This window comes from Acomys minous (assembly GCF_964271855.1).
Source record: "Acomys minous genome assembly, chromosome: 18".
NCBI classification, from domain to species: Eukaryota; Metazoa; Chordata; class Mammalia; order Rodentia; family Muridae; genus Acomys; species Acomys minous.
Window position 1 is genome coordinate 44,120,504 of NC_140501.1, and position 27,494 is coordinate 44,147,997.

Below are 27,494 nucleotides of genomic sequence, written 5' to 3' on the forward strand. Positions count from 1 at the left end.
TCCCATCACTTAGGAGGCAGAGGCAGGTGGATCTCTGTGAGTTTGAGGCCAGCCTGATCTACAAACTGAGTCCAGGAGAGCCAGGGCTGTTATACAGAGAAACCCTGTCTCAAAAAACAAAACAAAAACAAAAACCAACCAACCAAAAACCTTTTGACTAGGGCTTCCATGACAAGGTAAGGGCCAGCTTATGGTTTTATAGGCTTTGTCCCAGACATTCAGTGCTGAAAGCATGGGCCTCAGAATGATGTTCTAAGGTGGTAGAACCTTTAAGGTGCAGCCTGATGGGGGGCAATTAGGTCGCAGAGGCTCCACCCTCCTTAAGAGACTTGGTCTCAGGAGTGACAGGTGCAGGAGACTGGATAAGTTCCCTGGGAAGCGGGCTGTGATAAAGCGAGAATGCGCTATTGTTTTCCTCCCAGTCATAACAGCCCTCATGAGTCACAGCTTGTTTTTCTCAATATGTTATGCTGTCCACTCTGAACACCCAGGGCACTGCACTAGATAATATGATTGTATTTTCCAGCTACCAGAAATGAATGAAGTAAATCTCTTTCCTTAGCATCTCATTTTATAGTACATTATATTATATTACAGCAATGAAAAACATCATTCTGATTGATGTTTTTTGTCAGCTTGATGAAACTCTGACATCTGGGAAGAATGACCCTCAGTTGAAGAATTGACTCAGTCAGACTGGACTTGGACCATGTCTGGGAGGAGTTACCTTGGTTGATGATGTAGGGCTCTGCCCACTCTGGGTGACACCATCCCTAGAAAGTAGTCCTGAGCTGCCTGACGAAGCTGGTAGAGGGCTGAGACCCAGAGAGATGGAGCCAACAAGCAGCACTCCTTCACAGCTTTGCTTTGGTCCCTGAATGAGCTCCTGCCCTGAGCTCCCTCAGTGACAGACTGTGACCAAAGCGGAATGAAGTGTGTTACCTCTCATGCTCTAAGAGGAAGTACAAAGGACAAGACACGCCTTCCTCCAGGTGGCACCTGAGGGTTCCTGCCTCCTGATATTTGTGCTTGAGTTCAGTCCTTCCCCCTAGAACACAGGGCAGATTTATTGGTTTGTTTTTGGAAAACAGTGTGGCCGAGAGAATGGAATGTCACTATAGCACAGAGAAGAGCGTGGCTTCTCTCTCTCTCTCTCTCTCTCTCTCTCTCTCTCTCTCTCTCTCTCAGGTGAAGCAGGGCGCAATGCCATGAACAGTTTTATAGGGAGGTCCGTGATGCAGGAAACTGGCATCTTCAGCTCCGATGGGCTTACTACATGTGTTCCCTAAGCTCCAAAGATACCATCTTGTGATCTTACTTGAAAACAGCATTTTTGTTGTTGTTGAGTTTTTGTTTGTTTTATGGTGTTTGGTTTTTGTTTGTTTGTTTTGTTGTTGTTTGTGCTTTTTTTTTTTTTTGCCAACACAATAAAGTTAGGTATGGTCATACTGGAAATGTTAGTCAGATTTCTGTGACTATTAAAAACATTTGAATCTGGGTGGAGATGGCCCATGCCTTTGATTCCAGCTCTCAGGTGGACCTCTGAGTTCGAGGCCAGCCTGGTCTACAGAGAGAGTCCAGGACAGCCAGGGGCATTACACAGAGAAACTCTGTCTTGAACAAACCAAAACAACAACAACGAAACACTTGGGATACCTTCACTTACAAAGAGACAAGGGCTTGCTTGGGTTTGTAGTTTTGGAGGCTGATCCTTAGGGACAAGTTCAGGAGAAGCGTGTGGCAAAGCTGTCACCACTCACCTTACAGCCGAGAAGTGAAAGAGAAGAGAGTGGATTGAAATCCTGTCATCCATGTGAAAAGCACACCCCTAATGACTGGAAGGAAGGCGTTCCACTATGCACCACTTCCTCCAAGTGGTGCTAACTAAGCTTTATACTAAGCTTCTAATGCATGGGCCTTTGGAGAAACATCCTAGCCATCCTAAAACATGACTCCTACTTAGAGTGGGTCCTAACCCTGTAACTGTTATATTTTTAATAACAAGGTTTAGGAGGAGAGACACACATGGAGAATACCATCCAAACTGCTCCCCCAAACCCCGGCATAGGTCGGAATGAGGAAGCTGCCAGAGAAAGGGCTGCACATCTTCAGGCTGTGCACAGAGCATCATCATTAGGCTGTGCCCTAAAGCCTTCAAAGAGAATATCACTCTGTTGCCATCTAAGTTTTGGACTTGGAGAAGAATCAATCCTTTCTGTGGTACTTTATTATGAAGTCTCAGTCAATGACCAGCCTGGACCTGAAGCCTGGCAACAGGCAAGAGTGAGCCTGAAAGAGCATATTCCAGGGTATGCCAACAGCCAGCCTGTGTCAACTTCTAAGTATTGCACCTCCACTCTGGGCACAAGCCTGGAGATGACCACGTTCCCAGGTGACCCTTAACTGCAGGCTTGTGAGCTATCTGGAGCTGGGGTACTAATCTAAGTTCCCTGCCCCCAATCAGGAAGGGAATCTTGGGGTTAACGGTGACTAGCTCCTGACTCCAGGGCTCTCTGATAGGAGCAAGGAAGCAGAACTCAGGAAATAAAAATAGGAGTGATAAAATAGATCTAAAACAGATGCAAATGTTTTTAAATGACAAATTTAATACTATAAAAACTGATACTATACAGGCTGGAGAGATGCCTGGGTAGTTAAGAGCACTGGCTGTTCTTCTAGAGGACCTGGCTTTGATTCTCAGCACCCACATGGCAGGTCACAATTATTTGTAACTCCAGTTCCAGGAGATCTGATGCCTTTTTCTGGTTTTCTTGGGTACAAAGCAAAGGTGGTACACACACATACATGCAGACAAAATACTCATACATATAGAATAAAATAGTTTTTTAAAAAACGTACAAACTGATATCATAGCCATATGGAAAAGCCCGTTAGGGCTTGCCATATGGTTCAGCAGATAAAGGCACTCCCAACTAAGCCTGATGACATAAGTTCAAACCCTAGGACCCATGATGGAAGGAGAGACTCCTTAAATTTTTCTGTCACACACATACCCCATAAAGGAATGTTTTCAAAGTTTAGAAAAGTATATTAATCCAAGAACATTAAAGCACTGTACATTAATTGCATTGTATTTAAAAGATTATAAAGATTAAAATAATTTCAAAGACGTCTCAAGTCTAGTGAGTTTATTGCTGGTGGTACTCTTTACTGGTGTGTCTCAGCTATGTTCATTCTGAGATGGATCCGGCTATCCTCAAAGTGAGGCTGTTTTGCCTCAGAGCAGGCTGAGCTCAGGGCAAGGTCACTGCTGCCTCCAAGCAGGACCTTTATCTTGGCAGAGGGAGTTAATCGTAACAAGCCTTAGTTGCAAACTTATGGGTGCTGATGAGGGCCAGTGATTATGCTGAGCTGACTCAGGCAAGACCACTGCTACTCCAAGGCCAGATTGTTGCACACCCTGATAAGCCTCGATTGCAATTGCTCCCACGTACTGCGACATTGAATCACTGCCTGCGGCCTGCATAGAAGCCCTGGCCCCATTTCTACAGCCAGCTGCTTAGAAAGCCTCTGTAAAGGGCGTTCTCCCCCACTGTCTCAGCTGTCATGGCTTCTCTCTACTTCCACCTTCAGTCTTTGGTGAATTCACTCACAGCCCACGTGCCACTAGCATGTTAATGCCACTCCTAGCACAGAACTATTTCCTGTAAATTATAGGACAGAATAAATAGATACATTTATTAATGTTGGTGGGGTGAGAGAATTTACTAGGTCAGATGAAAGACATGGAGAAAGAAGAAGGCTAGAATAAAGCCCATGGTACAGGATTCTAAATTAGAGATATCTATCAAATGTGATTTTAAACGCAATTTAAAAATATCTGGGGTGGGTGGAGAGATGACTCTGGTTAAGAACACTTGTTGCTCTTCTAGAGGACCTGGGTTCGGTTGCCAGCACCCACATAGCAGCTCGTAGCCACCTGTACTCCAGGTCTAGGGGAGCGGATGCCCTCTTCTGACCTCTGTGGGCACCAGACATCCGTGTGTTGCACAGACACACGTGCACACACACCACTCATACACATAAATGGAAATAGATCTAAAAACAATTTTTAAAATATCCGTGGTGCAAAGGCAGGCATGGTTTGTGAGGTTAATTAATGTCCATTTGACAGATCCAGAATCAAGCCTTCTAGGACACTGGGCGGGGGGGGGGGGGGGGGGCATTATCTATAGGACTGATTACCAAGGCCATATCATGTAAGGCAGTTGAACAAGCCCCCTTTTAACATTTACTCGTTATATTGGTTCTTTTCCTAAAGAGAACCCAACTGTGCTCTGTTTTATGTTATGTGGTACAATATAAAAGGAAAAATGTAAAAGGACTTTGTAACATGAAACTCTCCAAGCACAATAGAATGGAAGATATTTCCAGAATTGGTAGGTGTTGTGCTAGAGAGCAGGAAGTGCTGGAAGATAGGACATTCCCCGGACACAGGAGCGACATGACAGGCTTTCCAGTGACAAAGATGGGCAGTCTGGGCCCCAGAAATAGTACTGGTATTTGTAGCAATACGAATTCAGAACAAACCCAGCAGTCCACAGCATTACTCAAAGCAAAGGGGAGGGGCTTTGTTGAGGAGAGAGAAGTCTTGAGCAAGTGATGGCTCTTTGCGTTTTTTTTGCCTGGTCGATGGATAATGATGTCAAACTGGCAGTGTGCACGCCCAGAAGTAAGGAAGTGATGTGAACACGTGCTATTGTTCTAAATGTTTTAAAATCTAATCACGAAGAAATAATTCCGTGAATCCAGAACATGCCAAAGTTAAGACGAATTTATAAAATGAGCACTCTAGTCTGAGTTTACGGGAGGTGAATTTAAATGTATTGGGTTAATTTTCAGTAGCTCCCGAGTTTAATGTGTGCAATGTACTGTTCCTTGTATGAGATAAACGGTAGTTTTTCAGAGTTCGGTGTGGGAGGAATATACAGCTAGAAAGAACGCAAGTGTTGCGAAATGCGAGCGTTTGGCGACTCTGGGTAATGGGTTCTCAGTTTTCAGTCAGCACATTTCAAATTATAAAGCTCTAGGGTAGAAACAGTAAGTACAAGATGACTTCTTCGCGACGACGGAGGTTCCGGGAGATACAGAGACTCCCCTTTTTGAGTCTGTGGCTTCCCAGTTTCTTCTTCCCAGACTGAAGCCCCTGGGGTAGCAGCTACAACCCGCAACTCGATCCCTGGCGGGGAAAACCTGAATGCCCAAGCCAGGCTGCTCTTTCTGGGTTAGAGCGTCTGCGGCAGAGGGCGTGGCCTGGAGAGGCCGGTGTGGGCAGAGACCAATGAGGACGTGGTGTGGGCGTGCCAGGGCGGGGAGTGGGCGGAGTCTCACCCTGGCTTGGGCCGCGCCCGCCGCGCGGCGGCCTTTTCTTCCGCTCCCGCCGGGTGATACTCCTAGGCGGCTGCACCGGCTCCGAGGAGGAGGAGGAGGAGGAGGAGGAGGAGGAGGAGGAGGAGCTCCACCGCGGGGTGAGTTCCCGGCTGCGCTGCTGCCTTGTGGACCCGACCAGAGAACCACTGCGACGGGTTTGCTCGGGGCTGAAGGGTGCTGGGGTTCGGGGTCTCTGCTCGGTGGGCACGAAGCTCCGGGGCCTGGGCTCGCTCCGGGGATCGGTTGGTTTTGCGGGAGCTGCGGAGGAAGGCTGAGGCGGGCGTCCGGAGGCTCAGCGGTCGCACCCTCTGCTGCGGCACTTCTTCCTCCCACCGGTGTGTGCCCCTCCCATCCGTGGGCAGAGACGGTGCAGCCTCAGCACCCGCGAGCTCATTACCCGGGAAAAGGGCTCGCTACCCATTGAATTGCTGGCGGAGGGCTGGGAATGTCCTATAATCAGCGTTGCTAAATAGACGGATAATAAAAAGTTACATCTTCTTACACACACACACACACACACACACACACACACACACACACACACACACACACACACACACACACAAACACACTTGCTCGTGGAATAAGCCAGGTTGCTGCTCGCGTTCGCAAGATGCTGGCAAATGAATTGCTTGAGAAGTTAACGTGCTAATCCGATTTAAAGTCTTTTTTTTTGGGAGGGGGGGTGTAATTTCAGGCAGAACACTGCAATAGTCAGGATGGTTCTTGCCTAAGAATAGCAAAACAATGCTGGAACGTCCTTGTAGATTCTGTATTCGGAGATGCGTAGTGTAAAGGTGGAAGGCATGAATTTTGATCTTGCATTGGTGCTACCAACTTTTGTAACATTATGGGCTCAGTTAACTCATGTGAAAAAAATTGTAGCGATTTCTAAAATGTCCTTAAAACCCCATATTTCATAACTACTTGCTGAATTTGTTTTTATGTCCACTTAAAAAAAACAAGACTTATCCAAGGTTATGAGTAAGTGTATATATACCACATGTGTGCAGACTATCCTTGGAAGCCAGACAGCATCAGATCGTCCTGAAACTGGAATTATAAGAAGGTGTGAGCCGCGTGGTGTGGGTGCTGGGAATCAAAGCCTGGTACTCTTAACTGCTGAGCCATCTCTCGGCTTTTCACTGTGCACTGTTAAAAAAGAATAGGGAATAGGAAACATTGATGAAAAGGGAGAGATTGATGAGAACGCAGAAGGTAGAGTATGTGATTACAGTTTAAAACTGTAGGCTGAAAGAACACAAGAAGCTGAAAATGATTTGTTAATGAGAAGTATTAGTAGCAAGTACCAATTTAAAAAAATGTGCAAAGCAGTTTCATTGCTTTTGTTCATTACACTACCAACGGTCCCCAACTCCTTCCAGCTGACTTTCTGCCTAGGTAGAGCCCTGCTTTAATTTTTAAAATTTTATTTATTTTAAATTTTGTTTTATTTTTTAATTTTATGTACAGTGGTGTTTGACTGCATGTATGTCTGTGTGAGTTTGTCAGATCCCCTGGAACAGGAGTTACAGACATTTGTAAACTGTCATGTGGGTGCTGGGAATTGAACCAGGGTCTTTTAAAAGAGCATTACTCTTATCCACTGAGCCATTTCTCCAGCCTCTATTTATTTATTAATTAAATTTTATTTTATGTATATGAGTGCTCTATCTGTATGTACACTTGCATGCCAGAAGAGGGCATTACAGGGTATAGATGGTTGTGAGTCACCATGTGGTTGCTGGGAATTGAATTCACTTCCTCTGGAAGAGCAGGCAGTGCTCTTAGCCACTGAGCCGTCTCTCCAGCCCGCCCTTCTGTTTTCTTATGTCATCACCCATTTCTTATCTCTCTTAAGGTCTTTTTCCTCCCCTCCTAGTAATGTGATCAGTATACTCACACATTTATAAATACATATATTTATAAACATGAAACGTGGAATATTTGTCAGAGTCTAACTTATTTGGCTTAATTTTGTGATTTCCAATTATATACATTTTCCTCAAATGCCACGATTTCATTTTTTTCTTATGTCTATATAAAATTCCATTGTATGTATGGATCACTTTTTTCTTTCTTTTCTTTTTTATTTAATTTTGGTATTTTTGAGACAGGGTCTCACTTGTAGCTTTGATTGGCCTAGAACTTGATACGTAGAGTGGGTTGTCCTTGAACTTGCAGAAATCCTCCTGCCTCTGCCTCCTGAGTGCTACGACTAAAGGCATCTGTTGATGACATCTAGGCTGGTTCTGTTTTCTGGCTATTGTGAATAGAACATGGCTGAGCATGTTATATCTGCGGTTTGTTAACTTGGAATCATTTGGGTATATATCTAAACTGAATCACACGGTGGTTCTTTAAAAAAACAAAAAACAAAAACAAAAACAAAAAAACAGGGTTTCTGGCTGTCCTGGAACTTGCTCTGTAGACTAGGCTGGCTTCAAACTCAGAGGTCTGCCTGCCTCTGCCTCCTGAGTGTCATACTGAGATTAAAGGTATGAGCCACACTACTCAGCTTTTTCTTTCTTTCTTTTTTTCTTTTTTGACATTCTTCCATACTGAGTTTGCTAAGGGTTGCACAGATTTACATTTCTTCCAGGACAGAGTGAGATTTGGACTTTAGCCACCTCCTCACCAGTGTTTGTTATTGTTTCTTTTCTTTTCTTTATTTTTCTTTTTGGTTTTGTTTTTCAAGACAGGGTTTCTCTGTATAGCCTTGGTTGTCCTGGATCTCACTTTGTAGACCAGGCTGGCCTCGAACTCACAGAGATCCACCTGCCTCTGCCTCCCTGAGTGCTGGGATCACAGGCATGTACCACCATGCCCAACTGCATTTGTTGTCTTCTAAAAATTTGTGTGTGTGTGTGTGTGTGTGTGTGTGTGTGTGTGTGTGTGTACATGAGATGACATGCATGAGTGAACCTACAGCACAGGTGGAGAGTCAAAACAATTTTTAGAAGTCAGGTCTAGGACTGAACTCAGGCTTGGTGACAAGGGCTTTTACTGAGCTGCCCATTTATTTTCTGATCTGATCTGGAGTGAGATGGAACCTCAAAGCAATTTTGTTTTCTGTTTTTTTTTGTTTGTTTGTTTGTTTTTGTTCTTTTTAAATACAGGGTCTCACTAGGTAGCTCAGACTGTCCTGGAACTGTGTAGACTAGGCCTCTGAACTCTCAGACGTCCACTTGGCTCTGCCTCCAGAGCGTTGGGATTAAAGGCATGTGCCACCATGTTCAGTCAGAGCTCTATCTGCATGTGCACTTGCAGGCCAGAAGAGGGCACCAGATCACATTGGAGATGTTTGTGAGCCACCATGTGGTTACTGGGAATTGAATTCAGGACCTCTGGAAGAGCAGCCAGTGCCATCTCTCCAGCCCACTCAAAGTAGTTTTATTTAGCTGATGGCTGGGGATATTGAGCACTTGTTTAAATGTTTCTTGGCCATTGGTATTTCTTTTGAACCCTCTTTATCTAGTTTAGTAGCTCACTTATTGGTCGGATTTGTTCCTGCAGACCAGCTCCGGGAACCAGTCAAGAGGAGAGAAGAGAAAGTCTAGGTGGTTCCGAGGTCAGGAGAATTGAGCAGGTGGTAAACAGCTGGTTAAGGGAAACCAACTGTTGGTGAGCAGCTAGCTAGAGAAACTAGTTGTTGAGTAGAGGTCAAGGAATGGAGGAAAAAAGAAATACTGAGACCCAGGCATATGCAGTACAAACTGAAAGGTCTTGTAGCCCAGGAGAACTTTGTTTTTCCTTTGCTGTCTCTTCTATATATCTTTGGGTCAACCCCAGTACTTTATTCAAAGTGGAATTCAGTTTTTTTCATTACAGATTATATTATGTTTTTTTTATCTTTTATAATCAATAGGACATTTAAAAATCAACAGAGCAAGAAAACTATCTAACAAAGAAATACAAACAGTTCTGTATAACCTACAATAAAGCATACAGCAAAAATCAATCAATATCTAAGAGGTGGTCAGCATGACCTGATTATTATTTCTTAAACAATACTCAGGAAAGTTTAATCATAAATTTCCTCAGGCTGAAGCCATTGTTTTTACGTGATTGCCATAGCAACATAGCTTAAAACTAGATGTTCTAACACAGAAAAGACTTGACTTACTTTCAGTCACAAACCAACAGGTGGCTATCCAAGCCTAGGCTAACTGTCAAGGGGTCCTCTATTGTAAATATCTGTAAAGCATGATGTTCCAAGCCTACCTTCTATTGCTCTCAAAGCAGATTCTAGAGAAACTTTTCTGTGGCTAACAGTAACTAGCCAGGTACTGTTATGTCAAGGTCCTAACTTTCTTTCAAGCAGTTCTGCCCTGCTGCACACAACAGTCAGAGCCAAGTCAAGACTCTTTCGTTGTCTCAAGCCTTTGGTCAGATGCCTTCTTTCAAAATTCTCTGTGAGAAAAAAATTTTTATTAGGGCTGAGAAGTAGAGTAAAAGACAGCTTTAGGAGAAAAAGCAAATTTCAAAATAGTTTTTAGGCAAAATTACACCTACACCTGGATCACCTGGCAGTGGTGATCAGCCGGAGATCTTTGGACTTTGTCAAGCAAAGCCTCAACAACTGTTCTGGATGTCTAGAGATCATGCTAGGCAATTGGAGGTCTTTGGAACTTTGTCAAGCAAAGCCTGTATGACTTATCTTCTACCACTGACAATTTGGTGTTTAATTTTTACAGTTCCTTATATGTCCTGGGGTAGTAATCCTTTATCTTATGTGTGGTTCGCAAAGATTTCCCTCCCCACCCCCACCCCCGTGCCTCTCCACCACCATTCCATAGGCTGTCTCTTCACTACATTTTTTAAATGCAAAGAAGCCTTTTAAATTCATATAGTTCTATTGTTTTATTTCCTGTGCTATGTTAGTCCTTTTCCAAGTACTACATTTTTAATGGTCTCTCTTTACAGTTGTACAAATAAAGTCAGGTGGAAGTAAATGTTATTTAACATATAAGAGATGGTATAATAAAGTAGGTAGAGTATATCTTAAGTGTAGGGAAAAATCTTTTTTTTTTTTATTAATGTATTTATTCACTTTATATCCCGATCATAGACCCCTCCCTCCTGTTGGTCCCACCTTCCCTCCCTCTTTCTCTTATCCCCCCTCCTCAGAAAAGTGGAGTCCCCTCCACCAGCCCACCCTAGCACATCAAGTTGCATTAGGACGGAGTGTGTCCTCTTCTTCTGTGGCCTGTTGAGGTAGTACCACCAGGGAGAAGCAATTGAAAAGCTGCCCATCAGCTCCATCTGTGTAAGGGGCCTAGGTCCAGCTCATGCATGGCCCTTGGTTGGTGCATCAGTCTCTGCAGGCCCCTCTGGACCCTGCTTAGTTGGCTCTGTTGGTCTTCTTGTGGAGCTCCTGTCCTTTCCAGGTCCTTCTCCCAATGTGTGGCTGTGAGTCTCACCTTCAGTTTTGATCCAGTGCTGGCTGGAGCCTCTCAGAGGACAGCTATGCTAGGCTCCCATCTGCAAGCATAGCAGAGTGTCATTAATAGTGTCAGGAGTTGGCTCTCCCCCATGGGGTGGGTCTCAGGTTGGACCAGGCATTGGTTGGACAGTCCCTCAATCTCTGCTCTATCTTTATCCCCACACATCTTGTAGGCAGGGTAAATTTTTGGTTGAAGTTTTTGTGGGTGAGTTGGTATTCCCTTCCCCGTACTAGGAGTCCTGTCTAGTTAGAGGGTGTGTTCTTCAGTCTCCAAGACCCCTGCTACTAGGAGTCTCAGCTAGAGTCACCCCCACATCCTCCCAGAAGCCTACCCTGTCTTAGGTTTCTAGCTTGTCATAGAGACTTGCCCCTGCCCATGACTTTGCTTCCTTCTGCAAACTCTCAGTTCTCCCACCCCTCTCTCCCCAGGTCTGAGCTCCACCCTCGTTTCTCTCCATGCCCCCTCTCCTACCTTGTTTCTTCAACCACTTCTGCTGTCCATTTCTTCAGAGTAACAGTTAAGCATCCTCACTTGCGTCCTCCTTACTTCTTTGGGTCTGTGAATTGTAATGCATTTATCTTGTACTATATGGCTAAAATTCACCATATTTGGGGTTTTGGGTTTTTTTGGTTCTTTTGGTTTTGTTTTGTTTTTTAATTTGTTTTTGTTTTTGCTTTTTCAAGACAGGGTTTCTCTGTGTAGCAGTTCTGCCTGTCCTGGAACTCACTCTGTAGACCAGGCTGTCCTTGAGCTCACAGAGGTCCATCTGCCTCTGCCTCCCAAGTGCTATTAAAGGCATGTGCCATCCACCATGGCCCAGCATGGTTTGCTGGTTCTTTGTAAGCCAACTTTTTTTGTTTGTTTGTTTTGTTTTTCAAGACAGGGTTTCTCTGTGTAGCCTTGGCTGACCTGGACTCCATTTGTAGACCAGGCTGGCCTCGAACTCACAGCTACCCGCCTGTCTCTGCCTCCTGAGTGCTGGGATTAAAGGCGTGCGCCACCACGCCCGGCTGTTAGCCAACTTCTTTTAACTACCACAATCTTTAAAAAATTGTAACACTTTAAAAGTTCACTATCTCTTTAAAAGTTCAAAGTTTCACAAGTGTGAGCTCCTGTAAAACCAAAACCAAGTTATTTACTTTCTTATTCTGAGAAAACCGGGACACAGTTGCAGTCAGGTCAAAGCAAACCAAACTCCAAATTCTGGAGCTCAATGTCCAGTACTCGGGATTTGCTCGTGATCCTCTGTTCCCAGAAGCTTGCGCAGCCCCACTTCGCCAGCTGTGCTCTCTGCAGCGCACACTGCTTGTCTAGTACTCTCGGGCTACTCCACGTTTACCATTGCCCTCGGCAGACATTCCACACACCTGACATCTCCAGTATTCCAGAGTCGCCACTTGAAGTTGAAGCTACACCATGACCAGTGGCCTCTCCTGCATGTTGTCAGCCTCAGCTGCTCTCTATGACCCCTTCAGTCTTCCCTCTCAAGATTTCACAACCAATGCTGGGTGGGTGACCCGGAAGTATTGCCATGTTCCAGTGAGCAGCTTGAGGTGCAGCCTCGGCCTCTCTGGACCCAGCGTATTTCACATCAGTGAGGCTGATCCATGAATCACGGCTGATTCTTTAGCCTCAGCGTCCACCGTCCCAGTAAAATACAAAGGGTTTTACTTTGGCAGTGCTGGTCTCTTGTTAATCAAGCTGCCTCTTTAGCCTCAACCAACCAGCAACCCCAGATTCCTAATCCAGAATATTACGAGTGACCCTAATGGAGCCTCTGTTTCCTTCTGAAACGTCAGAAGCCAGACCTCCATTGTCTGTATTACTCCTCTGAGCCCCCACAACACCCACATACTAAAAATCTGAGTACACAACAGTCCCCAAGTTCTAAATACTTCACAGTCTTTCCCCCCAAACAACATGGGAAGGAAGATTCATCACAGTAACACCCCACTCCTGGTACCAACTTCTGTGCTTGTTTCTTTTCTGTTGCTATGAGAAAAAACACTGCCCAAAAGCAACTTGTGGAAGGAAGGATTTGTGGCAGGTTACAGTCCACCCTCAAGGGATGTAAAGGAACCCCGCCGCTGGCCTGATTCCAGGCTCACATTCCGCTACCTCTCTTACCTCAGGCCCACTTACCTAGAGAGGGCACTTCTCACATAGGCATGGGCCCCCCCACATCAATTAGTAATCAAGAAAATGCCCCACATGCCAATTTTAGGTGGGTAAAGGTAACAACTAAGATTAGCCATCATGCTTAGCATGCACAAAGCCCTGGTTTTGACCCTCAGCGCTGCATGAGGCTAGGTGTCGAGATGCTTACTTAACACTTTCAGAAGTCAGAGCCATCTTTAGCTACATAGTAAGTTCCAGGTCAGCCTGGCATAGGAGACTGCCTCAAAAACAAAACAAGCCAAAACCAAAGCAGTGGGGAGAAATAGTTAAATATTAAAACTTACGGAACTAAAGATAACTCAGAAATAGCAGCAGAAAGCCGTGAAGTTAATTAGTGGCATAGCATGAGGGTTTGATGGTAGTGTAGTTAAAAATTAAAGGTAAGTTATCCCCATTTTCCATAAACCTGCTAGCGTTTTGGAGGCATGCGCGTCCTGGGAATGTGTGTTTGTGTATGCATGTGTGAGTGTATGCACACACGGGCAGGTATGTACATTGACGTATATCCATGTTTAGGTATTACACTTGTAAAATAGATGAATGAAAAGAAGACTCAACTGTAATTTCATTATGGCAAAACAGCTTTTAGAAGCAGAAGTTTACATTGCAGGGTCCCTGCATCTTTTCTTTAGATTACTGATTTATAGAAACAGTACAAATGGGTAAAGAACTTCTTTTTTGTTTTTTGTTGTTGTTTGAGACAGAGTCTCTCTGTGTAGCCTTGGCTGTCCTGGACTTGCTTTGTAGACCAGGCTGGCCTCGAACTCACAGAGATCTGCCTGCCTCTGCCTCCCAAGTGCTGGGATTAAAGGCGAGCGCCACCATTGCCTGGCAGGGTAAAGAACTTCTAAGGAAGACCATTCATTTTCCACCCAGGTGCCTGATGCATGTACCACATTATTCCCCTTGAAACCAGTCATAGAGAGGGAGGGCAGAAGTGGGTAGCCTTTGCGGGTAATCAGAGTTTTGGAGGACTAGACAGAGTGCTGGATATAGTAAGAGTCGTCTGTTCATTTCCAAGATAGTTGTTTTATAGTGGGGAGGGCTGGGGAGATAGCTCAGTTGGCAAAATGCTTGCCAGGGATCTGAGTTTGTTCCCAGAACCCGTGTGAAAATCCAGGAGGGGTGATGCGTGCGTGCAGTCCCAGTGCTGGGGCAGGGGAGACCGGTAGATCCCTGGGCTTCCATGGTCAACCACCCTGGCTTCTGAGACAGAGGGGGGCTGGGGAAGAATATCCTGAAACACTACCATGCAGACACTACATCCGCAAACATCTGGCCTTTATGCATGCCTGCACTAGACCGGCCTCTCAACTTTCCCATCATGCATTGTGGAGGAGACAGTGAGATCACGAAGCTCCCACACTTTCTGAGGAACTGGTGACTAGCAGTGGTTGCTGGAGGAGAGGGTGTCATTTTCCCTTAATGGTGTAGCCACTGGGAAACTAGGTGCAAAGAAGGAAGGGGAGACAGAGGGTAATGGAGGTAAATATAATCACAATACAGCATGTATGTATGTATGAAACCGTCTAAAAGTAAATATAAGTAAGTCTGTGCCTACTTTTACTTTGCTGGCCTGGCTGCCATAGTGATGGTGGTATGGGATGGCTTAGCATGGGAAGTTAGCAGGAGCGAAATGTGTTCCGTTTACGCCTTTTCCTTCATGCCAAGCTTCCTCTGAGAGGATTGTCCTCGTGTTAAGGAATTTTCATTTGATCTCGGTCTACAGCAACTTCCTGTTCCTGAGTATTCCTGAGGGACACACGTTTCCCTTAAAGCCTCACTAAGGCAGTAGCAAATGAATAGCAGATATTACTGCATGCGGAATTTGAGATCTAAAATAAAATAAGACCATTCTAGAAAGCTGCCTCCCCTGCCCTGTGCTGAATGTGTACACACAGATCAGGGTGTTGGCCTGGCAGATGTAGGTTAAGGCCCCTGAGGAAGTCAGATTAGGGATTGCTCATTTGGGACCTGTCTTACTTATGGATTTATTGCTATGATGTCACACCATAACCACGGCGACTCCTAGAAGGGAAAACATTGAATTGGGACATGGCTTACAGTTCAGAAGTTTAACCCGTCATCATGGTGGTGGACAGGCAGACATGGTGTGGGAGGAAAAGAGTTCTCTCTGGATTGGCAGGCAGCAGGGAGAGATGGTGAGCCGCCGGGCCTGGCTTGAGCATTTGAAGCCTCAAAGCCCATCCCTAGTGACATTTCCTCCAACAAGGCCACACCTTCTAATAGGGCCACGCCCTATGAGTCTGTAGGGTTTTTTTTTCCCCTCCGACCACCAGAGTCTAGGATATGGGGCCTCTGCTTTAGTAAGGCAAAGTTTGCCTCAGTTGTTGATAGAGTTGTTTGAGGGCATTCTCTGAATAAAACCTAGGGATAGAGTTGGAAGCAGAGGCTGCTTGTGTGGTGTGCTTCCATGATCCTTGGAAAGCCAGGCTGGCCCCCAGGCACTGGACCGGACTTCTCCACAGTAAGGTGTGAGTACCATCAGTCTCCTGATGGAAAAGGGTGAACACAGATGTGAGATCCGTGCCGCAAGACCTCCAGTCTAGCTGGGGGTGTGGGGAAAAGGAGATTGTCTCCGCAGTAAGTGTTACTGCTCAGCTGGCCTGCTGGTTCTAGGCCATGTGGCAGCAGGGAGCTCAGGGCTCCGAAACCAAGCCAGGCAGCAACTCTGGCAAGTTTGGCTGCTGCTTCAGGAACAGCGACAGGGGCCTGACCTGATTCAGACAAAAGAGTGGCTGCTGCAGTGCAGTGGGCAGACATGAGGCACCCAGGCGAGCTTTAGCGGTGACTGCAGTGGTTGTGCGGTGACTGCCTGGCGAGCAGTTGAGTCCAAGGGTCCAGTAATAAATTCTTCCAGGAGAAGGGGAACCCTTCTTTCCTGCAGCGTTTCAGCTCAGAATAAACAGCCAGTCTCAGATGTCCTTCCATGAAGTAGATAGATGGTGCTCGATGCCTTATTTCCTGTGAAACAGGGACTTACAAACCTTGGACAGCGGGAGGGGGTTTGAGGATGAATGCATGTCACTGGCCAGGACTTAGGATGCTAGCAATGCTCTATTTACACGAGGAAAGAGAACAGGTGACAAGCTCATGCGACTGACACATGACTGCTACCTTAGCCACCTTGGGGTTGGGTCACAAGCTCCTGAGGCAGGCACAGAAAACAAAGAGAGAGCTTTGTCCCACTCCTTCTGTTCTCAGGATGAGATTGTAAACCTCAAGTTTGAGATTTCCGGGCTTTGGACATGCTACACCTTGGTCTATGCCAATTCCCCTGGAGGCACAGTCATAGAGCTCCACAGTGTGGTGGTCTGAGTAAGAATGGCCCCCAACCAGCACTCAGGAGGCAGAGGCAGGGGGATGGATGTGAGTTCAAGGCCAGCCTGATCTACAAAGTGAGTCCAGGACAGCCAAGGCTGTCTTGAAACAAGCAGTAAAAACAAAATAATACAAAGAGTCCATCTCCGCCCCCCACACCCCCCTAAAAAAAAAGCTGGTAAAAAGAGGGAAAAGGATAAAAGGAAGGAAAACAAAGAAGAGGAGTACAGAATTGATCAGGTACCTCTGTGGATGATAATACGTGGTATAGCCCTATTAGAGGAAGTGTGTCACTAGGGGGGAGGGGGAGGGTGGGCTTTGAAGTTTCAACCGCCCATGCGAGGCCCAGTCCCTGCCTTGGCGTCCCGATCGGGATATAGCTCTCAGCTGCTGCTCTGTGCATGTCGCCGTGCTCCCTGCCATGATGACAGTGAACTAGACCCTCTGAAACTAAGCAAGATGAGAGTTGGTGTGGTCGTGGTGTCTCTTCACAGCCACAGTACAGTGACTTAAGATGTTATGGTTTTAAATCTTTCCCCTTTTTGTATCCAGGACAAAGCTGGAGGCAAACCCGTGGGAGGAAATGTTTGCGTAACTCCAAGGAGACCAGACAGTGAAAATGTCAGCCCTCAACTGGAAGCCCTTTGTGTATGGAGGGCTGGCCTCCATCACAGCAGAATGCGGTAAGGAGTTCTGGACACTGAAGCCTAGCCCAGCGGCTGAGATGGCTGTCAGGTGCTGTGTTTGGGATGCGCAGTGTTCAAGTGTAAAGTGCAAGATTGTGGAATAAAAACCTCAGCATTCAGACATGCCTTCTGTGGGTATGTTTTCAGACAGGCTAGTCATTTTGGCTACTTATTAGCAACTTTGGGTGAAAGTGCAGCAGGGAGAAAGTTGGCCGGACACTCTTTTGGGTTGATCTGACCCTGTTTTCCTTGCTCTTTCCCCCACTTTGTCACTATTAGCTCATTTGGCTGCAAAGAAGTTTGGCAAACTCCAGGGCTTTCTGGGAACTAAGCAGACTGACTGACTTTCCGTCACTTCCTGACTTTGTGCATCACCCGCATTCCGTTCTGATGCCCTTGGTTGGGTTCTGCATCCGATTGCATCACTCCTGTGTTTGTTGTGTCTATCAGGCTCTTGTTGACTGCTTGGTCTCTGAGTGCTCTGTGCTGGCTCGGATGCTCCCTCTGCTCAGTTGACTTGCAAGGCACACGAGTCACCTACTCGCTTGTGCTGGCAGGCTTTCCGTGAATGGACTGTGGACTTTGAAAGACTTGAGTCCTCTCCCTGAGTGAATTAACCTAGACCTACTGAGCCAATGTTACTGTTTGAGGTTGGATCCTATATATTTGGGTAAATGGTCAGGTCTGATATGAAGCCTTCCTACCTGCCTCATCAGAGTTCACTTAGCAAAGAAAATTCCTTAAACATTTAAAAACCTCTGTTCAGTCACTGAACCCAATCTTAGCCTTTTCTTACATAAAGAATATAGTTATTTGGGGGCTTAAATGGATTTCTTCTTTGTGTAAATGCATGCACTCTATAGCCATGCAGCCTCCTCAGCACACTGGCACATGCCTGTAGTCCCAGGACTGAGGAGGTAAAGGCAGGCAGATCTCTGCGAGTTCGAGGCCAGCCTGGTCTACAAAGTGAGTTCCAGGACAGCCAGGGCTACACAGAGAAACCCTGTCTCCAAAAACAAAAAACAAAAACAACAAAAATGCTTAACTGTAACCCCAGCATGGTGGTGGCACATGCCTGTAACCCCAGTATTTTGGGAAGTGAGGGCAAGCAGAGCAGGAAGAGTTCAAGGTCAGCTTCAGCCACATAACAAATTGGAGGCCAGGATGGGCAACATGAGATCCCGTGTCGTGGGGAAAAACAAAAACAAAAACCAACAACAACAACGTTTATTCATGTTTTGGGTTTGCTAATATTTTGGTCCATATATATATATATATGCATACATATGTGTGTGTGTGTGTGTGCGCGCGTGCATGACTATGTAGTGTGTCTTTTTTGTTTTGTTTAAGACAAGATTTTGCTGTGTAGCCCATGCTGGCCTTAAACTACTAATCTTCCTTCTCCTTCCTGAGTTCTAGAATTATAGGTATATATGCCACTGTGCCTGGCTGGCAATAGTGTGTGTGTGTGTGTGCGTGTGCGTGTGCGTGTGCGTGTGTGTAGTATGTATGCCTACCAGCAGACAACCTTAGGAGTCATTTCTTTTTTTTTTGGTTTTGGTTTTTCAAGACAGGCTCTCTCTGTGTAGCCTTGGCTGTGCTGGATTCACTTTATAGACCAGGCTGGCCTCGAACTCAAGAGTCATTTCTTGAGTCCACTTTTTTCTTTTCTTTTTCTTTTGAGGCAAGTCCCTCACTACCCTGGAACTTGCTAAGTAGGCTGGGCTGCCTGGCTGGCCAGCAAGCCCCTGTTTCCACCTCCCCAGAGTGTTCCGCCATGCTCAGCACTTTATGTAGAGTCCAGGAATCAAATTCAGGTCTTTGTGCTTATAAGGCAAACGTTTCACCAAGTGAGCTGTTGGCCCAGACTTGCCATACCTTAATGTTTCTTTTTTCAGAAAGATACCTTTTCTTTTTTCTTTAACATTTTAAGGCACATTTCCAATTGACTTAACTAAGACACGGCTCCAGATTCAAGGCCAAACAAATGACGCCAACTTTCGAGAAATCCGGTATCGAGGAATGTTGCACGCGCTGATGAGGATATGCCGAGAAGAAGGGCTGAGGGCACTCTATTCAGGGTGAGTGGACTTTTGTGTGTTTGTGTGCAGCTGTGGGCCCTTCCAAGAGGATGCTTAAAACAGCACCTTTGGGGCTGGAGAGGTGGCTCAGTGGTTAAGAGCACTGGCTGCTCTTCCAGAGGTCCTGAGTTCGATTCCCAGCAACCACATGGTGGCTCACAACCATCTGTAGTAGGATCAGATGCCTTCTTCTGGTGTGTGTGAAGACAGCGTACTCATATACATAAAATAAATAAATCTTTTTTTTTAAAAAGCACCTCCATAGAGGGAGAAGGTGAACATTGGTGTATTTGACAGCAGAAATTAATGTGGCAAATTTGTCTCTCTTAATTTCAACTGTTATCTAAGATCTAAGTACATATATAGCAAAGGTTTTGGTGAAACTATGTTTTTATTAAAAAAATAGACAACAATATAAAGTGCATATGTTTAAAATATTTCATTATACAGTTTTCACACTTTGAAGAATAGCCCCTTAGTTATTCTGAAGTATTAAGGGTTTTGCTATGATAAAAATATTACCTTGTTAGGAGTTGGAGAGATGGCTCAGTGGTTAAATGCACTGACTGCTCTTCCAGAGGTTCGTGAGTTCTATTCCCAGCGACCACCTGGTTGTTCACAGCCATCTATGATGTGATCTGATGCCCTCCTCTGGCTTGCAGGTGTCCATGCAGGCAGTGCATTGTATACATAATGAATAAATAAAATATATCACCTTGTTAAGGCTTGAAAGGACTTTTAAATTCACTTAGCGATTGCTAGGAAAGTGGACAAGACAAAGCCTGGCCTGTTATCAGTGAGTCCTATGCAGGGAACACAACACCCTTTGCTGGCTCCAATGATTCTCCTGCCCTGGCCTCCTGATTATAGGCATGCGTCACCATGCTCAGCCAAGTCAGTATTTTAAAAATGTGAAACTGTGCGTGTAAAAATAAGAGAAAGGAAAAGAGCCACACCAGGTCTGGATTCCCTCAGCACAACAGGAATAGCTGCTGTTGATGTTCTGTGTGTGTGCGCAGCTGGACCCGTCCCTGGCATCTGCCTGGTGCCTGTCCACACTTGTGTTTGCTGTGCCTGTGGCAGATGGGAGCCATTGAAGAGTTCTTCTTAGAGAGCTTAACATGAGCAGGTCTCCGTTAAGGAAGTCAGTTGGCTGCCATGGAAGGAGGTGTTAAAGGATGAGAGACAATGAGGCAGTGAGCTAAGGTTTTGGTGTTGAGGATGGAGGAAGAGGCAGGCCGGAAAACTGGGCTGAGGGACCAGCAGCCTTGCGTGACTTTGCTCTGAGAATCCGTGGAAGAGGGGTAATGAGGGAGGAGGAAACAAATGCTGAGGGCTGGGCTTGCGGCTTTGGCCGGTGTGTAGCTAGCACACTTATAGGAAACAGAAGAGGGGGGCTAGTGCTTAGAGAAGGAGGGGACCGAGTTCAATGCAGGGCACGTGATAGGGGCATCTGTGGAATGCCTAAACTGAAACTCCTCAGGACTGTGTGGAGTGTCTGTTTAGGGGTCATCCATTAGGAAGAGCATGAAGCCGTGGGAGTGGGTGAGCTGGGGAGCGCGTAGAAGAAGGGGAGCAGGCAGGATCCTGAGGGCCTCCCAGAGCGTGTACGTGGGATGCGGTGGTGGGGAGAACAGTAGGAAGGAGGTCAAAGCCGGTCAAGGAGGAGATGGATGACCAGGAGCAAATGCTGCGAAGGTTGCATGAGGTGTTGGGTGCAAAGCACCTTGTAATCTGATCTGGCTGGTCACCTTGGTGAGGGGGATCTCAGGCTGTCATTATTGGAGGAGGTAGGGAATGCTTAAGGGGCTGGGACAAGGGGTTGAATGAACAGAAGCAATCAAAAGGAAAGGAAAAGACACAACTGCTCCTAGGTCCGGTGGGGGGGAGAGTTTATCGCAGACAAAAGGGAGAGCATAGACAGAGGCAGAGACTTCCGGGAGGGTCCAGAGTAGACTTGACCAGACTCAGCTGGGCCATGTGGGCAGAGGGGAACAGCCAGGTGTAGCAGCCAAGAGGCCAAAGGTACAAAAAGGGCCAGGTAGCCAAAATGTCTGGGTTATATGGGGAAGAGCCTCTGGGGGAAAAGTCAGCCCAGCCCCTGGCCTGGGAAGTTCAGAGTAGAAGGCGAGGTATGCCAGCCAGCCTTACCCTGTAACAGGTAGGGACTGAGGGATGCTGGGAGAACCTGGAGGCTTGGTCCACTTTGATATGTTAAATAGGCACCCCAGTGCCTGTCCTGGGTTTGAAACTTATCAGAGGTATAAGTGTACTGGGGGGGGGGGGGGGGTTGCCCAGAGGATGGGAGGGGTGGTATCTAGGATGGAGAAATTTGGCTTGGCCTGTGCTGATTCTGGCTTGAATTTAGAGAGGGAAGAAACAACTGACTGTTCTTCAGGACGGACCTGCCTTCCTGGGTTCTTTGCACTTTGAAAGGAATGCTCATGCATTTTAATGTGAATGGGCAAATTAACTCCACATTGACATTTTCTTCAAGGTTAAGTATGGGGCCTCAAGCTTCCACTTAAGAGACTTAATAATTACCTCTGATTTCAAGACCCGCTTGGGACTTTGTTACAGTTTTTAATGTTAAGATACCCATTTGAAGCTGGGTATCGTGGTCCATAACTTTCATCCCAACCCTAGGGAGGCAGATGCAGGTGCATTTGAGGCTAGGCTAGTCAACTGGACAGCCTGGTCTACATAACAAGCTCCAGAACAGCAGGATTACATAGAGACTTCTTATCTCAAAAAATCAATCCCCCCTCCCCCAAATGTATTTTAGCTGTAGCTTATGTAGCACATGGGTCCCTCTGAGTGTCCGTTGTTTTTAATCTGTCTGCGCGCCAACTTTGCAGGATTGCCCCCGCAATGCTGCGCCAGGCTTCCTACGGAACCATCAAGATTGGCACTTACCAGAGCTTGAAGCGATTAGCTGTGGAGCGGCCAGAAGGTGAGGAGCAGCATGTTTACCTGGGCACAGTCCGTGGCTTTGTCAGGTGCTTTAGTCCAGACATCTTGGAATGGGTTTTCAATTATTTGGTTAATTTTCTACTACTAAGGAAAAGACCGGGAACACAGAGTAAACAAGCTGTGCTCATACTGAGCTAAGAAGAAGAACATGTATAAGGAGCTGTTTGTACAAATGTTTTAATCATTTGTGGTTTTAAATATGCTCCCCTGGACTCTCTCCACCTCCTCATGCTCTCCCAATGTCACTCTTGTTCTTTTATAACTCAGACTCTACTTCGTGCTGCCACAGGCTCATGGGTGTAAGGCCCTCCCCTGGAGGGTGGTTCACCTACCACTTCTTCTTTTTTTTTTTTTTTAGACCAGACTGGTGGTCTCAAACTCACATCGATCTGCCTGCCTCTGCCTCCCAAGTGCTGGGATTAAAGGCATGTGCCACCATGCCTGGCAAACTTTTTTCCTTTATCTTTTCTTTTCTTTCTTTCTTTCTTTTTTTTTTCCTGAGCAGAGGACCGAACCCAGGGCCTTGAGCTTGCTAGGCAAGCGCTCTACCACTGAGCTAAATCCCCAACCAGGGGCTGTACTCCTAAAGGAAAACTGCTCTCATTACCCCAGAAGCCATGAGTTGTCAGTCACTCCACAGCTAGGGGTGGGAGCAATCACTTGTCATTATTTTCAAAATGCTCAGCTACATCCTGTACTGCTTCCACTTGTCAACTGAATTTTCTGGAATTGGATTATCACTCATTTTCAGGAAGGTGCTGATTGAAGACATGTCTTATGATTAAGAGCTCTGATAGCAGCATGAGTCTTCGGGCAGTTGGACTCTAGGTTCACTTCGAAAAACGAAGATGAGCAGTAGATAATAATTTTAAAACCAATTGCTTGATTCACAGAGTATATATTTATCTTTAGAATGTAATGGGTTATGCCTTTCAGTGATTGGTGGGTGGTGATGGTCCAGGCACTGCTTGCTTCCAGACAAGAACAGATGGGCCCCAAAGTCAAAGGTCCCGTTCCTCAATCAGGGGTGGCTTAGAGCTCTAGGTGAGGTTCCCAGTCTCATGGAGTTGGTGGAAATGAGTTTTCAGCTGGGTGTCACAGTTTAGCTCTTTTGGAATGAGATTGTTGGTATCAGATGGCAGTGGAAACTTGGGCATTCCAAAGGCCTGTGATGATAACACAGCGTTATAGCTCTTTGGTTAAGCTGCTGTGCTGGAAGGCAGGTCCAGCGAGACACAGGCCTAGCGGATGGTTCACCCCCTGTCAGCACCAATCTGGCAGTGGTGGAACAGGCTTCAGTGGCTGCCAAGGCAGCTCTGCCATTGCAGCTCTGCCATTGCTGCTCTGCCATTGCAGCTCTGCCATTGCTGCTCTGCCATTGCTGCCTTGACTGTCTTGACCAAAGGTCAAGCCCTGGGCGTCCAGCAGTGATTCTTCCCCAGAATAAATGGAGTCTCAGACAGTTAGGGTGGAGGAATGACTTGAGCATGAGAGAGAGAGCAAGCCAGCCTTTCTTTTTGTGAATGAGGGATTTACAAACCTTGGGCAGTAGGGAGGGGCTTGGGGGTGAATATGTCGGATTCACTCTGGTAGTGGTGCCAGGATACTTAGTCTACATGCAGTGATACAGTGCCTCATTTATAGTCAGTAACACCGGGCTGTATCACAAGAAGCAGAAAACTGTATTTAATTAACCTGTGGGTGGGGGAAGAATTTCCAGGTACGATTAAAGGTCATTTGCTGAAGGTTAGGATCTCCTTAGCTTATGGTGGGGTATTTCCTGGAATCCCCAGGTGCTTGCTGATCATGTCCTATCAGGAAAGGGTCTGGCCTATGTGATGCTCCTTAGAGTTTCTAGGGTTCAGAGAGGGGACCCCCACTGAGAAAGGGAGTGTTGTATGCCGAGGTCAGAGGCTATCCAGAAGTGCCAGACTTCGGCTTCTCCAGCAGAGCCCCAGTGTTACATCATTTATGTTGGAGTCATTTACAGGAAAAACTCTTATGTACAAAAAAGCTAATCACTATGTCTTTGTTTATAGATGAAACCCTGCTGATCAATGTTGTGTGTGGAATCCTCTCTGGAGTCATATCCTCGGCTATTGCTAATCCAACTGATGTTTTGAAAGTAAGTGCTGGCTGTTTCATAGAGGCACATCCCACTGTTAGGTTTGTTTTGTTTTTGTTTTTCAAGACAGGGTCTTTCCTGTGTAACAGCCCTGGCTGTCATGGAAGTTTTTTTGTAGACCAGGCTGGCTTTGAACATACAATGATTCACCTGCCCTTTCCTCCTGTGTGCTGGGATTAAAGGAGTGACCTACCATGCCCTGCTTTTTTTTTTTTAATAAATTAGAGTCAACATTAAGATAATGAGATCCACATCTTGAACCTCTAACTTTTAAATAGCCACTAAGTGGATTTCCCACTGGTACAGATGAGCTTAGTATCATGTAGTGTTCATTGTGGAGATAAAGATTTTCGTGATTAAGGAGGAAAAACACCTTTTGCTTATATATGTTTAATTTTGTTTCTCAGAAAATCTCCTTTATTTTGTTGGTTCATTAAAAAATACAGAGGCTACACGAAACTACACAAATCTAGGCTTCTTGGATTTATTATTTTAATGTGCATGGGTGTTTTGCCTGCATACATGTCTGTACCATGTGTGTGCAGTGCCTGCAATGGCCAGAAGAGGGCATCATATCCCCTGGAACTGAAATTATAGACACTTGTTAGTCATCATGTGAGGGTTGGGAACTGAACCCAAGTCCTCTGCAAAAACAAGTGCCTTTAACTATTGAGCCATCTCTCTAGCCCTCTCATTAATATCTCTGAACATGTTTTCTTTCCTACTGCCTTTATGTCAGGAAATATAAGTGAAAATGTTACTTATACCAACTAGCAGCAACACACTGATGAACTGTTGAAGCCACAATGGATAGACACTAATGCATTTTGTATCAAGGCAAAGGAATGAGTAGTTCAAAACAAAACAAAACAAAAAAACCACCCAGCTGGGTGTGGTGGCACACACCTTTAATCTCCGCACTCGGGAGGCAGAGGCAGGCGGATTGATGTGAGTTCGAGGCCGGCCTGGTCTACAAAGGGAGTCCAGGACAGCCAAGGCTACACATAGAGACCCTGTCTCAAAAAACCAAACATCAACAACAGTGAAAACGAAAGTGTGTAGCATGTTGGGTGTACAATAGTTAATATGTGCTCTGAAGGCAAGGTGTAGGCCATGTACCCACATGCCTATCAATTTCTTAAGTAGGGAAGGTGATTTCTATATTTTGGTAAATTTCCCTAAGTTACCCAAGTTAGCATTGCCATTAATAGCAACAGTTCCTTTGCAGTTGGTAATATATTTGTTCCTTCAATAAGTGTAAGACACTGATTTTTTTTTTTTTACAATTTTTAATGAGCAGTCCTTCACTCTGTTTTACCCTCTGCCTTATTTAATGCGTATGGATGTTTTGCTTGCTCGTGTGTCTGAACTCCAGTGGCATGCCTGGTGCTCATCCCTGGTACTAGAGTTACAGACAGTTGAGCTACCGTATGGGTGCTGGGAATGGAACCTCGGTACTCTGGAAGGACAGTCAGTGCTCTTAGCCACGGAGCCACCTCCCTAGCCCGTCTCTTCATTCTTAAGGCAAAGAGCCACCTCCCACTTGTACTGCGGAGGCTCAGTCATGCAGCTCTCCTAGGCTTTGAGAACTGAGGAAGTTCAAGTATAAGAGGGTAGTAGCAGCATCCTGTGCCGAGCTTATTTGCATACCTGGGACAAGTTGGAACTAATTGTGGCTTGGAGCACTTTAAGAACCATGCTTGCCAGTATGTATTGCATCTGAGTGTAGTGGGTAGCTCTTACTGATTACAGTGCCCTTAATATTCACATCCCTTTCTTTAGCTGGGCATGTGGCGCACGCCTTTTGTCCCCCCATTCCAGGACCAACGTAGCCTATTTTTCTATGAGTTACTAAGTAGGAAAAAGAGTTTTGTTTTTGTTTGTTTATTTTGTTTTCTTTCTTTTTTGGGGGAGAGGTTGTTTGTTTGTTTTTTTGAGACAGGGTTTCTCTGTGTAGCCTTGACTGCTTGACTGTCCTGGACTTGCTTTGTTGACCAGGCTGGCCTCGAACTCATAGCGATCCGCCTGCCTCTGCCTCCCAAGTGCTGGGATTAAAGGCGTGTGCCACCACCGCCTGGCTTTGCTTTCTTTTTTAAGAATTTATTTATGGGCTGGAGAGACTGCTCTTTCAAAAGTCCTGAGTTCAATTCAGCAACCACGGTGGCTCACCACCATCTATAATGAGATCTGGTGTCCTTTTCTGACATGCACATGTATATGCAGGCAGAACACTTAATAAATATATATTTAATAAATAAAAATAAAAAGATTTTATTTATTTATTTTATGTGTGAGTGTTTTAGCTGCATGGACACCTGCCTGCCAGAAGAGGGCATCAGATTCCAATATAGATGGTAGTGAACTACCATGTGGTTGCTGGGAATTGAACTCAGGACCCCTGGAAGAGCAGAGAGTGCTCTTATCCGAGGAGCCATCGCTCCAGTCCCTTTGTTTTGTTTTCAAGACAGGATTTCTCTGCGTAGCCTTGGCTGACCTGGACCTTGATCTGTAGACCAGGCTGGCCCCAAACTCAGAGATCTGCCCGTCTCCTGAGTTCTGGGATTAAAAGTGTGTGCTATCACTGCCTGGCTCCAAGTCATTAAACACTTGATGGGTGATTTTCTCAAGTCTTTGGTGGGGTGGAGAATGGGCCAGTCTCCTCCTCACGTTGCTCTTTACCGTGATCTGCAGATCCGAATGCAAGCACAGAACAGCGCAGTTCAAGGAGGAATGATAGGCAACTTCATTAACATTTACCAGCAGGAAGGCACGAGAGGACTGTGGAAGGTGAGTGCCGAGCAGAGCCGACCCTGGCTCCTTCCCGCCTCTCCTCCTCACTGCATGTTAATCTAAGCGTAAGAACCATTTTCTACCTTTGAGGATACCTTCTTTCTTAATTTTTCTTCTATAAAATGAGAACACGGGGAACATGTTGTGGTTTTCAAGTGTCTTGGGTAATGCACAAAAAGTGAGAGCTGAGCACTTTTTATTTGATATTTGCTCTTTGTCGGTTTGCTTCTCAGAATGTCCCTGGGTCCCCGTCCCTCTGGGTGATGACCTATACAGTTTCATGGCTTCAGTGAGGTCTGCTTAGGCAAGTGCCAATGAATGGGCCTGTTTCCTAAGGGCCCCAGACTTCTGACTCATTGCTTCACAGAATAGACCCTAAGTCTCACCTGCTATGATCCCTCAGTGTGAAGGTTTAGGTTTATCCTAGCCACCGGCTGACCAGAGTCAGAATGACGTCAGAGCTTCTGAGTTCTTGCTTGGT

General features: G+C 45.9%; 1 protein-coding gene across 1 annotated transcript in view; it reads left to right on the plus strand.

Annotated features, from left to right (window-relative positions):
* Positions 1-5,342: 5,342 nt before the first annotated feature.
* Positions 5,343-27,494, plus strand: part of SLC25A30 (solute carrier family 25 member 30) — a 28,868-nt gene continuing 6,716 nt past the window's right edge. Inside the window, exons 1-7 of the mRNA XM_084768296.1 lie at positions 5,343-5,435; positions 5,466-5,489; positions 16,911-17,041; positions 18,978-19,125; positions 21,984-22,078; positions 24,138-24,223; positions 26,915-27,010. Of these exons, the coding sequence (XP_084624422.1) occupies positions 16,978-17,041; positions 18,978-19,125; positions 21,984-22,078; positions 24,138-24,223; positions 26,915-27,010 (489 nt within the window). The 5' untranslated portion in view covers positions 5,343-5,435; positions 5,466-5,489; positions 16,911-16,977. The remainder of the gene's footprint in view (positions 5,436-5,465; positions 5,490-16,910; positions 17,042-18,977; positions 19,126-21,983; positions 22,079-24,137; positions 24,224-26,914; positions 27,011-27,494) is intronic.